Source organism: Eubalaena glacialis, chromosome 18 (genome assembly GCF_028564815.1).
Source record: "Eubalaena glacialis isolate mEubGla1 chromosome 18, mEubGla1.1.hap2.+ XY, whole genome shotgun sequence".
Classification (NCBI taxonomy): domain Eukaryota; kingdom Metazoa; phylum Chordata; class Mammalia; order Artiodactyla; family Balaenidae; genus Eubalaena; species Eubalaena glacialis.
The window spans coordinates 55,767,156-55,779,797 of record NC_083733.1 but is presented as its reverse complement, the minus strand read 5'-3'; the positions used below and the strand labels follow the sequence as shown (position 1 = coordinate 55,779,797).

The following is a 12,642-nucleotide window of genomic DNA, read 5'->3' as shown; positions in this document are numbered from 1 at the left end:
TCTCTCCCTCAGGAACCTCCACTACCCCCAAGGCCTCTTTTTCCTCCAGGATTCTAGGACCCTGAGGACCTTTATTGCTCTCTTAGGCTCCCCAGATTTTCCCTCAAAACCCTCCAGTCTCTTCCTCAGTTCTTCCTTCAAGACACTCTTCTCCTCCCAGGGCCCCCAGGAACCCCTAGCCCCTCCCCCAGCCTGCCTCCTCTACCCCGACCCCTACCTGATTCTCAGTGGCTCCAGTCTCCAGAGGGAGCGGGCGTGGGTGCACACAGATCCCCCCTCATAGTAGACAAGTCTGGGTACATGGAAGAGAGTGAGGTCAAGAGTTCAGGCTCCAGCCCCCCAGAATCTGATCCCTAATCCTAGGGTTCCAGGCCCCCCTAGCCAACCTTTGCCATCCCCCTTCTGGCCTGAAGACACCAGACCCTCTTGTCCCCAAGCCCAGACCTGCGCTGGTCATCACTGTCAGCAGGGGAAATGGTCAGACATTCATCCATGTGTCCATGAAAGAGGCGGAGCACGTGGCCCCCGGTCACATAGCCTGGACAGGAGCAAAGGAAAGTGGTCATCGGGAAGCTGGAGTCCCAGAAAGGCCTGGGAGCCATAGTGGAGTTTGCAGGCCCTGCTTCTGCCCTGTGGGAAGCTGGGGGCTGGGTTTGGGGATCTGCAGATGGAGATCTGAGTTTCAAGGTACAAAGTGGTAGTCTGAGATTTGGGCTCAGATTGAGGCCTGAAGTAGGGGCATGAGATTTTGGGTCTGAGGTTGGGGATCTAATGTTGGGGGTCTGGGTGTGCAGGGCTGAGGTTGGGAGGTTTGTGGGTCTGGGGTTTAAAGGTCTCAGTCTGGATTTTTGAGGTTGGGTTCAGAGAATGTCATTAGAGATTTGGGTCTAATGTTCCCTGATTCTGAGGTGTGAGTTCCAGGGCTTGATATGGGGGTCTGGGTTTAGAGGTATGATGGTTGGGTCTGAAGTCAGGGTCTGAATTTTGAATGTTATTTTGGAGGTCTGAGGCTGGTATCTGAGGTTTGAGGTCTGAGGTTTGGAAGGGTTAGCTCTGGGGTCTGAGTCTGGGGAGATGTGAGCTTTGTAGTTAGAAGTTGGTGGGTCTGAGTTTCAGGGTCTGAGATTAAGGCCTGAGTTTCGAGATCTGTGGCTTGAGTCTCAGCTTGGGTCTGGCTTAGGGCTCTGAGGTTTGGGGTGTGAGAATTGGGTTCAAAGTTTTGGGTTCATGCTTTAGGGTCTCAGCATGGGGGTCTGAAAACTGGGAGATGATTTTGGAGATTTGAGGTCAAAGTTGGAGGTGTGAAGTTGATTGGCTGACGTTTGGGGTCTGAATTACTGTTCTTAGTTTGGGGATCTGAGTTTGAATTTGGGGGGCTGGTTTTGGGGGACTGAGGTCGCATGTGCTTGTCATCTGAGGCTTGGGGTCTGAGGGATAAGCTACAAATTCGATGTTCTAAGCTTTGGGTCTGAGTTTAGGGGTCTGACCTCCAGGACCTGAGTTTGGCATGTGAGCTTTGGGGTCTGAATTAGGAGTCTGATACTGAGTTTTAGCTTTCGAGGTCTGAGCTCTAGGGTTCCAGATTGGTGGTCAGTTGGAGATCTAAGTGTGAGGTTCATAATTTGGAGATCTTGGTTTGGGGTCTGAGGGGCAATGTTGAAGGTCTGTTTTGGGGGTCTTAGGTTAGGGGTCAGAGGTCTGGGGTCCTCACCCTCTTCGCAGCCGGAGCAGATGGGGTTCATGTTCCACAGTGTCTGCATGAAGGAGGCGTCAACCTGGAGCTCCCCACTGGCCGTCGACAGGTGCTGGGGGCAACCAGGATGTGGTGGTCAGAGATAATGGGGGGTGAGCAATAGTTCCAGAGCGAGTCAGAAACCAAGGGTGGAAGCCAGGAAACCAGCAGACAGGAGGCCAAAAATTAGAGGTCACAGATCAAGAAACCGAGATCAAGTCAGGAAATGGGGCGTCAGAAACCAGAAATTGGATGGAAACTGGAAATTGGGAGTCAGGACGTTGGGGCCAGGGACCAGGCAAAGCAATGAGGAGGAGACGGGGTGGATCCCGTGTGCCCCCAGCCCCGGGGGCAGTAGGAGCTGTGGTGAGGGAGGTGCTACTCACCAGGTAGCGCTCAGAGGAGACGCTGACGAGGATGAGGTCATCCCCAACTCGGACCTTCTCTCCTTCCGACCTCTGCTTGGAGGCCGGATGTGTCGTCCACCAACAGGCCTCTCCTGGGGGTGGGGGCGGGGTGAGGGCTGCCCAGAACGCTCTTCCCCAAGGCATTCCCAGCCACGGAGCCTCCCAAGCCCTCCGTCCCAAGCTCTCCTCTTACTGCCCCCAACTCTCTGCCTCACAGTCCCCCGTTCCTGTCCTCAGACTCTCTGCCTGCTTGCCCGAGTCTCTCTGTCCAGAATGTGTTCATCCACACCCCCAGACTCTCAGCCCCAAAGCCCCCCATCTTTGCCCCTGGAACATCCCCATGCCCGCTCCCGGGGTTCTGCAGACCTTCTGCATCCCAACTCCCTGCCTGCGGCGTCCCCATCGCACCCCCTCCCTCCAGCCCCTGCACCTATTGCATCCTCCTGCAGTCCCACGTCGAAGGCCAGCTTGTCAGTCATGGAGCGGGAGGTGGTGAGGCAGCTCAGGTACTAGGGTTGTAGGGGGGAGTCAGCCACCTGGCGGGCATTGCAATCCCTGGCCCCTGCCCCCGCCCCTGGCCCCTCCCGGACGCACTTACCATGCCGCTGTGCGAGTGCCGGAGCAGGATGGCATGGCCATACAGGAGCGTCCTGTGTCCCCCACCCTGGGACGACTGCGGGGGGCAGGGGAGGACACAGAGTGAGAATAGACCCCCCTGAAACATCTGGCCTATCTCAGGTGGGAATACACTTCCCAGAAGACACCATGCTCAGGCCTGGAGGCGAAGAAGCCTCAGCTCAGACCCACAACAGAGTCTCTGCCTCAGTTTCCCTGCTTCCAGGGAAAGCAAGGTCTGTGTCTCTGAGAAGCCTGTGGATGGGGTGTTTTCTATTCCCCAAAGCCCACTCTGTCCTCCTTCAACCTGTTAACTAGGTCCCAAAGTCACTCAGGGGGCTGAACCCCTCTTCCAGAGGTTCAGATACCTGGGGTCACTCAGGGAAGCCCTCGTATCTCGTGTTCCACGGACTTCAGCCCCCTCTGCTCTCACCTGTCATAGCACAGCTGTACACCGGTACTGTCCTACCAGTTGTTAAACATTGGAGCATCACCCGCAGGGACCTGCCCTGTGCTGCCACACACCCCCGGGCCCAAGGAGACTCAGCGCATCTTGGGAGTGGGTGGGTACACCCAGCATTCGATGGCATCATGCCCCCCATCCCAGCTCTCACATGCCCATGCTCTGAGGGGACCATGTGATGGGGCCACGTGATCACATGGCGGACCCACTCCTGGCCCGGAGGGGACTCACACTTGGGATGGAGGGAGGTGATGAGGGGAGAGGTCCCATGCGGAGAAGAGCTAGGAGGGTTGGAGGAAAGGATGGAAAAGAGGAGAAAGGAGCAGGTGGGAGAACAGGGGCTCAAAAGCCCCCACCCCCTTCCTTCCTGCCTGCCTGGCCTTTCCTGGGTTCCACAGACCCTGACAACCGGGGTGGGGAAGACCCCCCAGCCCCTGTGTGCAGGATGTGGACCCAATAGGCCTACTTGGGGTCAGGAGAGGTGGCAATGACAGATGACACCCAAGGCCAGACCTACCCACTTATCCAAATTGAGGGCCTGTGGGGGGCAGGGCAGAGAGAGGAAGAAGAACAGATGGTAAATGACCCCCAGGTCCTCCCACTCATCCCTGCCACCCATCCCACCTGGGTGGGAGCCTCACCTCCACGCCGGCCTCCACGGTGTTGGCCAGCATCTCCTGCAGGGCTCGGACGGACAGGGACTGCTCCAGGACGAAGCAACAGATGGCCAGATCGGGGGGCACATTCTGGGGGGTGGGGAGATGTGAATAGGGGACCTGAAGGCTCCAGAGCGCTGGTGCACGCCCTGCCCCTAGTCTAAATACCTACACCCCTTAGAGACCCAGACCTGACCCCAACCCTCCAAGAAGCCCTGCCCTCTGCCTCCCGCTTCAAACACCCTGAATTCACACCAACATCCCAGAAAACACCTCTGCTCTGCCTCCTCCCTCTACCCCACCCGAACCTCACAGAAGTTTCCACACCACACCTAATACCATAGGAAGCCTCAGCCCCTGTCAGACACATTCCACCCATCCAGCTCCGGGAGCCTCCTTCTTGCCCTCCCAGCAGAAAACCCAAATCTCTCCAACCCCAAAGGAAGCCCCAGCTCCCGCTGTCACAAGCAGACAGGCCCAGCTCCTGCCCTCTGCCTCAGACACCTGTGAACACTGCTTCAAAGTCCCAGGGGCAAGGTCCCACCTCACACCTCCAGCCTCAGTCTCCCACCCAGGCACCTCAAGCACTTAGACACCCTCCCCCTTGGACCCAAGACTCTCTGCCCACCTCAGGCCCCTGGCCTCTTCCCCCATCAAACTCCAGGTCTCCTCCCTCTCCCAGCCTCCACCACATCCCCCCAGGTCACCTCCTCCCTCAGACCCTGAGTTCACCTCAGGCTCAGACCCCAGGCTCCCTCCACCTCTCAGCCTCCAACCCCCTCCCCAGTCAGCCCCCTACTGGCACCCCCTGACCCTCCAGGCTGTTCTGCTTTGGATTGAAGACCCTCTGCCCCCTCAGACACCTGCCTCCTAAGACCCCCTGCCCCTCCCTCCTCAGACCTCCACCTCCACCCACCTCAGACCCCTGCCCCTTTCCCTCGTAAGCCCCCTCCCATTTTCTCTCCTATCAGCACCCCCTTCAGATCCCCTCTTCTTTGAACTCAAGACCTTCTATCTCCTTAGACCCCCTCCCTCTTCCCCCAGGACCCCAGCTCCCCTCCTCAGACCTCCAGCCCCCTTTCCCTCTTAGCCCCCCTCCCTATTCCCTCTCCTGTCAGCATCCCCTCTCCAGACTCCCAGACCCCTCTTCTTTGGGCCCCAGGCTCTCTGCCCCTCAGACCCCCTCTTCCTTCCATCCTGCACAGACCTGGGCATTGCTGGTAGGCTCCAGGAAGCAGAGGCGGTTGCCAAAGCCCTCGGCGGCCAGGCAGAGCTTGAGCTGCTCCTTGAGCACCATGGCGCTGCACTGCAGGACCATCTCATCGTCCTGGGGATGGGCAGAGGGTCAGGGTGGGCGCCCGCATCCCACCCGCATCCCGCAGACACTGTACCATGGGCCACCCACCTGGCCCTTCTCCTCGTGAAAAAGATGTGACTAATAATAGCCACCCTCACCATTTATCAAGTAGGGGCCCGTGTTGAGCACTGTACATGCTTCTAACATCCCCATGAGATCCAAGCCAGTGGCATCCCCACGTTAAAATGGGGAAACCGAGGCTCAATGAGGGGACATGGCTTGTCCAAGGCCACACGGCTGATAAGAGAAGCAGCTGGGATCTGAACCCCAGTCCAACTGACTCCAGAGGACTCCCAGATGGGGGTCCACAAGGTGAGTCACTGGAGGGTGGAAGATAAGAGCGCCTCAAGTTAAATGGCTTTTAAGTTCAGCCTTATCTAATTATTCTTTTGTGTGTTATTTTAATAGTAGCTATCATTTAAGGAGTGCTGTCTAATGACTCCTGAATGCAGTGTCAGAGTCTGGACTGGATCCTGGATGGAGGGGAAATGCCATAAAAGATGGTATAGAGACAAGTGGTGAAAGGTGAAACAGACTGTGAATTAGATGATGGTATCATAGCCATACGAAATCTCCTGATTTTGATAACTGTGCTGTGGTTTTGTGAGAGACATCCCTTGTTTTTTTAGGAAACAGACACTGAAGGATTTAGGGGTTAAGGGTATCATGTCCACAGCTTACTCTCAAACAGCTTAGGAAAAAAATAGGGAGAGAGAGGGAGGGAGAGATGGAGGGAATGATAAAGCAGATATGCTACATCCTAACATTTGGGGGAAATGACTGAAGGCCACATGGGAGTTCTCTGAGCTAACCTTGCAACTTTTCTCTAAGTTTGAAATAATCTCGAGGGTATAAATTAAAATTTTAAGTAAAATAAACAACTTCTGAGGTAAGTCCTAGTATGTGAACCTGTGGAAACAGAGGCCTAGAGAGGTGAAGTGATTTGCCTGAGGTCACACAGCCGGCACAGCTTGTGGGATCTTAGTTTCCCTTGTGGGGTCTTAGTTTCCCGACCAGGGATCGAACCCACACCCCCTGCAGTGGAAGTGTGGAGTCCTAAACACTGGACCACCAGGGAAGTCCCAATATGCCACTTTTAGAACGTTAGACCACCTCTTGATATGTTAGTAGAATAGCCCATATTACATTCATAACTAATATAAATGTATGTGGGGGCGTGCTCAACATTTTTACTGATAGAGGTTTCAATCAAAATTGATGGGAAAAAAAACAGATGGAGACCGCAGTGTTTAACCACAGTTAAGACAGTGATTATTCCATTTTACAGCAAAGGAAACAGGTTCAAGGAGGCTAGGCGTTCTGCCTGAAGTCACACAGACTCCAGCCCTTCCAGCAAATCCTGGGCTTCACCCCACACAGGCAGCCCTCATTCTTTCTGTCAGCCTGGGAGGAGGGAGAGAGATTCATCCTGTTGGCCGGAGGCCCCAGGACTGCTCTGTCCTATTACCCCCAACCCCGACATCTTGGCATATGCCGTGTATTCACAGGGATCATACAGCTTGCATTTATTAAGTACATACTCTCTGCTAGACCTCATGTTCAGGGCTTTACATTCATCTAATAGACACTGATTAAGCATCTGCCATGTGCCAGGCACTGATCTAGGCACTGGATATAAAGCAGCGAATAAAGCAGACAAATTCCCTGTCCTTGTGGAGCTGACATCCTTGTGGGGGGAAATGCAATGAACAGGTGAATCAATTTATAATGTTAATTTCAGTGATAAGTGTTATGGAAAAAATAACCCAGGGTGATGTAAGAGAGTGGCTTTTGGGGTAGAGATGACATCAGTGAGGGGGGTGAAGTGACAGCCTCTCCAAGGAGGTGACATTTGAGCTGAGCCTTGTCTGAGTAACAAGAAGGAATCAGGCCCGATCATCTCTGGAGGAAGAAAGTTCCCAGAAGAGGAGTTGGCCTGTGCAAAGGCTTGGGGCCGTGGGTATTCAGAAAAAGCAAGGGAGACAGCCTGGCGCTGCTGCCATCAGGAGCAAGGGAGAAAGTGGGAGGAGACGAGCCCAGAGAGATATTTGCATGGACCCACTGAATCCTTATGGTACATATTTTTGTCCCCATTTTCCAGATTGGGAAATTGAGGCTCAGAGAGAAAAATAAAAATCACTTGCCCAAAGTTAGGAAGCAGGCAAATGGCAAAACCAAGATATAAACCAGGGACAGGGAGCCTAATCCCTACACCAATGATTCTCTAACTTCCTCCTGCATCAGAATGAAGGGGGGTAGCCTGGTTAAAAATGCAACTTCCTTGCTGCCCCAGTCTCCCCCTCAACACCAAGAGCCTGATTCAGTAGATCTGGGGTCAGCAGGGAATCTGGACCATTAACCAGCCCCTAGGAGGTTTTGACATGGGCCATGCTTTGAGGAACCCCAGCCTGGGCAGGGCTGGATGTTGCCACCCATCAAAAGGAAATGAAATGAACTTGGGGGCCATGCCCATCATGCTTAAAAAGTGAAATAAAAGTAGAGCAAGAACAGAAAATAGCAGCATGCTCCTTGTGTTCTAAGGGCTACCTACATTTTATGAAACTCGTTTCAGTTAAAAATAGTTGTGTGCGAATGCACCTAATTTGAGCATAATAGCATGAATTGGAGGCAACCCAAATGTCCATCAGGTTGAACTGATAAAAAAAATTGTAGCATATTCACACAATGGAATACTACTTAGCAACAAAAAGAAATGAATTCTTGATACACACTACATGGATTAATGTCAAAAATGTTACAGTGTGCAAAAGAAGCAAGACAAATGAGCATATATTTTATATGAAACACTAGTTAGTGACTTATGGAATCTATGTTGACATAAAGCAGATGGGCAGGGTGATTACTGCAAAGAGCCAAAGGGAACTTTCTGGGGTAAAGGAAATGTTCTATTGATTATGATAGTGGTTACATGGGTGTGTACAGCTTGTCAGCTGTAACACCTAAAAGGGGTACAATTTATTGCACGTCAATTATAGCTCAATAAAGCTGACTTTTTATAACGTATGTGAATATATGCATGTACTGGGTTGCAATATAAAATATATTTCTTACCAGTGGGATGAGATCCAAAAAGTTTGAGAAAACCACCACACAACCTCAGTAAAGTTCAGAAAAATGGACCCAGTCTGGGGCCAAGAGATGCCAAGGCCAGGCCTCTAGAATCCAACACTGGCTAGCCAGGCAAGTCTGAGCCCAGTTTTCCTCTTATGAAAGCAGGAGGGCTGGCCCCCAGGGGCATCCAGAGATGACACTTCCTGGCCTTAACCTTGGTCATTGACTCCTATTCAGGCCTCGGTTTCCCTCAAAACTCCCAGGGAGATAAAGATAGGGCCCTACCTCAGAAGATAGGGCAGCGAGGATATAATTAGATGCCTCAGGAGGCTGAGGCCCTGGGCATGGGGCCTGACGTAGAGTGGCGGCTCAGGGGCTCAAGACCATGGCCACGGTCTTATTAGGGCTGGGGAGGAGGGGAGAGCCCAACCCATGGTGTCTGCTAAGGGACTGGAGCCAGTGCAAGAGTCTAGGGTGAAGCTAGGCCTCCTCCCATGGCCGAATGTCCAGCTGTCCCTATCCTTCACTACCAGCCCCAGCTGTTCATTCCTCCGTCCCAGGAAACCAGAGCCGGCTCACCAGGGTCCTATTCTGGGGCCGGAATGCTGTGTCAGCATTTCCCAGGGCCTGGAGGGGGTGGAGAGGGGCTAGTGCAGGATCAGCAGGACCTGGCCCGGAAGAGGGAATATCCCCTCCCATATTCACAGCCCCACACCCGGTAGAACCACTGGGAGGGAAAAGTGGGAAGGACTTCGAGATGGGCAGCCCCTCCCCCCATCCTCTCCCTGTCCCCTGCCCAGGCCCCAGAAAAGCGGACTATTCTGGGAGGGACACCTGTTGTTCCAATTCCCATCCCTGCCCCCCACCAATCGAGGGTCAGAGATGCAGAGAGAGACAGAGTTGAAGACACAGTGAGAAACACAGAGGGCCTGAAGCCAAAGAACAAAGCCAGAGACAGAGACAGGGAGACAGAGATGGAAAGAGACAGAGACACAGACAACCCAAAGAGACAGATAGGGAGAGACACCAGCCAGAGACCATTAGCAGCCATATCTGACCCTCCTCCCCAAAACCAAGTGGGGGAAGAAAGAAGACCCAGAAACAGGGTGACCCTCAGGAGACCCTCAAGGGCTGGGAGTTCAAAGGAGTTGTGTCCTTCAGCCCACCACAGCCCTCTTCCCAAGAATTTAAATAGGTCAGAGTCTGAAGCAAAAAGAGAATTAGGGCTAAGTGGGGGGTGGGGGAGGGGGACAGCTAAATTAAGCTCAGGAATTAGAACCACCTTCCCCAAGTGCCTGCTTCCAGAGTGGTGGGAGGGGGTGCTCTCCCAGCGGCCCCCTTCTCTGGGACAAATCGCTAGTGTCAGAAGAGAGGGTGGAGGAGGGAGGATCCTCCTCCCCGTTCTGTAGTCCCAGATTCTGCTAATTCTCTGACGAGAAAGATGGGGGAGACTAAGAAAGACAAAAACGGAGAAAGACGGAGTGACAGTCACCCAAAGGGACAGAGGAGAGACCCCAGAGTCTCAGAGACCACCAGCAATCAGGACAAAGACATCGGAGACAGAGAGACACTCAGACCAGAGAGATAGTCCCAGAGACTCCAACACAGAGATACGCACCGTCCGCAGAAACTGGACCTCATCCTCGCCCTCTCCTCCGTCACCCATGATGTCGAGGCCAGAGGTGCTGGGGCTGAGGTCGGTGACTAAGAGGAGGGGGCCGAAGGCTGGATGGGTGGGCTGGGGGTGAGTTGGGGTCGGAGACCTCTGCGGACGCCAGAGGCACCCGCGGCGTAGATGGAACTGCGTGGAGGACTCGTGTGCTGGACAGAGCTGGGAGGAGGTCCCCGCCCCCGGGTCCCCATTGGAGCAGGACGGCCAAGGCCACGCCCCTTTGACGGAGCCCCGCCTACAAACCCCAAACCTTGGCCAAAGGTGCGCTTGTGGTGGGGGGGCTTGGGGGAGTGTCTTTAAGGCAGCTACCCTCTCTCCCCCTTCGCGATAAGGAAGGTGCCATCATTCTATTTCACAGAGAGCAAACTGAGGCTCTGAATGGGGAAGCCCCTGCTTGATGTCATACAGCAGAGAGGGGATGCGCACTAGGTCTCCTGGCTTTAAAAAGCACCATACACAGTGATTAAAAATATGGACTCTGAGACAGACTGGATCCAAATCCCTGTCTTGCCACTCCTTTGTGTGACCTTGAACAAGTCACTTCGCCTCTCTGTGCCTCAGTTTCCTCAACTGGTAAGAAGGATATTAATAGTACCTACCTCACAGGGCTGCTGCAAGGATTAAATTAGATTATTTGCAGCACTTAAAACTGTACCAATACAGAGGCAGCCACTGTGGAAAACAGTATGGAAGTTTCTCAAAAAAACTAAAAATAGAACTACCACATGACCCAGCAATTCCACTCCTGGGTATGTATCTGAAAAAAAAAAAAAACCCAAAACACTAATTCAAATAGATACATGCACCCAATATTCATAGCAGCATTATTTACAATTGCCAAGAGATGGAAGCATCCTAAATATCCATCAACAGATGACTGTATAAAGAAGATGTGGTATATATATACAATGGAATACTACTCATAAAAAAAGAACGAAATTTTGCCCTTTGCAGCAACATGGATGGACTTGCAGGGCATTATGCTGAGTGAAATAAATCAGACAGAGATAGACAAATACTGTATGATATCACTTACATGTGGAATCTAAGAAATACAACAAACTAGTGAATATAACAGAAAAGAAGCAGATTCACAGATATAGAGAACAAATTAGTGGTTACCAGTGGGGGCGGCGGGGGGGCGGGGAAGGAGCCATAAAGGGGAGGGGGAGTGGGAGGTACAAACTACTGGGAGTAAGATAGGCTCAAGGACATATTGTACAACACGGGGAATATAGCCAATATTTTGTAATAACTGTAAATGAAAAGTAACCTTTAAAAATTGTATTTAAAAACTACCTATACAGGGCTTCCCTGGTGGCGCAGTGGTTAAGAATCCGCCTGCCAATGCAGGGTACACGGGTTCGAGCCCTGGTCTGGGAAGATCCCACATGTCGCGGAGCAACTAAGCCCGTGAGCCATAACAACTGAGCCTGCGCTCTAGAGCCCGTGCTCCGCAACAAGAGAAGCCACCGCAATGAGAAGCCCGTGCTCTGCAACAAAGAGTAGACCCCGCTCCCCGAAACTAGAGAAAGCCTGCGTGGAGCAACAAAGGCCCAACGCAGCCCAAAATAAATTAATTAATTAATTAATTAATAATTTTAAAAAAACTACCTATACATAGAAAATGTTAAGTAAGTGTTGCTAGCATCATCATGTTCTTCGTCATCATCATCATTATTATAAAAACTTATGAGGCAGGAGTAATAGGCATAGTATCTACTATCTACAGTCTTTTGTGTGCCTGTCACATTTCAGGCCCTGGGCTATGACCTTTTCACTGCATCTCATTAGTTCTCACAACAATCCTGCTATTATTTACATTGTTTAGAGGAGGAAATAAAAATGTGTGGTCCTTGCCACGTATGGTTTTAAGGACACGACCTGAATAAACGAGGTACAGCCGCCCCCCCCACCGATATCTGTGGGTTTCCCATTTGCAGATTCAACCAACTGCAGATCAAAAACAAAATTTTTTTTAATTCCAGAAATTTCCAAAAAGCAAAACTTGAATTTGCCACAGGCCCGCAACTATTTCCATAGCATTTGCATTGTGTGTACAACTATTTCCATAGCATTTACATTGTGTGTACAACTATTTCCATAGCATTTACATTGTGTGTACAACTATTTCCATAGCATTTACATTGTAATAGGTATTATAAGTAATCTAAAGATGATGTAAATTTTACCAGAGGATGTGCGTAGGTTTATGCAAATACTACATCATTTTATATAAGGGACTTGAGCATCCACAGATTTTGGTATCCAAGGGGGTCCTGGAACCAAACCCCTGTGGATGCTGAGGGATGACTGTAGTTCTCACAGTAATCTTGTGAAGTCAGTACTTGTATGGTGCCCGTTTTCCAGATGAGGAAAGCTGAGCACAGGGAGGTGAAGTAACTTGCCCAAGGTCACACAGAGGCTGAGCCAGGGATTTGAACCCAGAGCCAGGGTTCTTAACTATTCCACTATACTGTCTCTATATTTGCATAAAGTCTCCCAGTTACAACAAAAAGCCACTTCACCAGGGCCAGGCTACATCCCCCCAGAATTCTAATCCTCTGTCTCCCCAGGGGCTGCCTGAGCCAATGAGGGCCACTAGCTGGGCCACCCTTATGCAGATGAGCACCCTGGGCTTTGTAAGTAAGGGAGCACTGAGAGGGGC

General features: G+C 51.9%; 1 protein-coding gene across 2 annotated transcripts in view; it reads right to left on the bottom strand.

Moving 5' to 3' along the window:
- RYR1 (ryanodine receptor 1) overlaps window positions 1–9,968 on the bottom strand; it is a 115,432-nt gene extending 105,464 nt beyond the window's left edge. For both annotated transcript variants that reach the window (XM_061173007.1, XM_061173006.1), the window contains exons 1-9: window positions 9,921–9,968; window positions 5,081–5,200; window positions 3,859–3,963; window positions 2,738–2,812; window positions 2,570–2,648; window positions 2,119–2,231; window positions 1,712–1,805; window positions 445–538; window positions 218–292 (exon numbers count right to left, since the gene is read on the bottom strand). In XM_061173007.1, coding sequence (XP_061028990.1) covers window positions 218–292; window positions 445–538; window positions 1,712–1,805; window positions 2,119–2,231; window positions 2,570–2,648; window positions 2,738–2,812; window positions 3,859–3,963; window positions 5,081–5,200; window positions 9,921–9,968 — 803 coding nt within the window. The remainder of the gene's footprint in view (window positions 1–217; window positions 293–444; window positions 539–1,711; window positions 1,806–2,118; window positions 2,232–2,569; window positions 2,649–2,737; window positions 2,813–3,858; window positions 3,964–5,080; window positions 5,201–9,920) is intronic.
- Window positions 9,969–12,642: the final 2,674 nt, after the last annotated feature.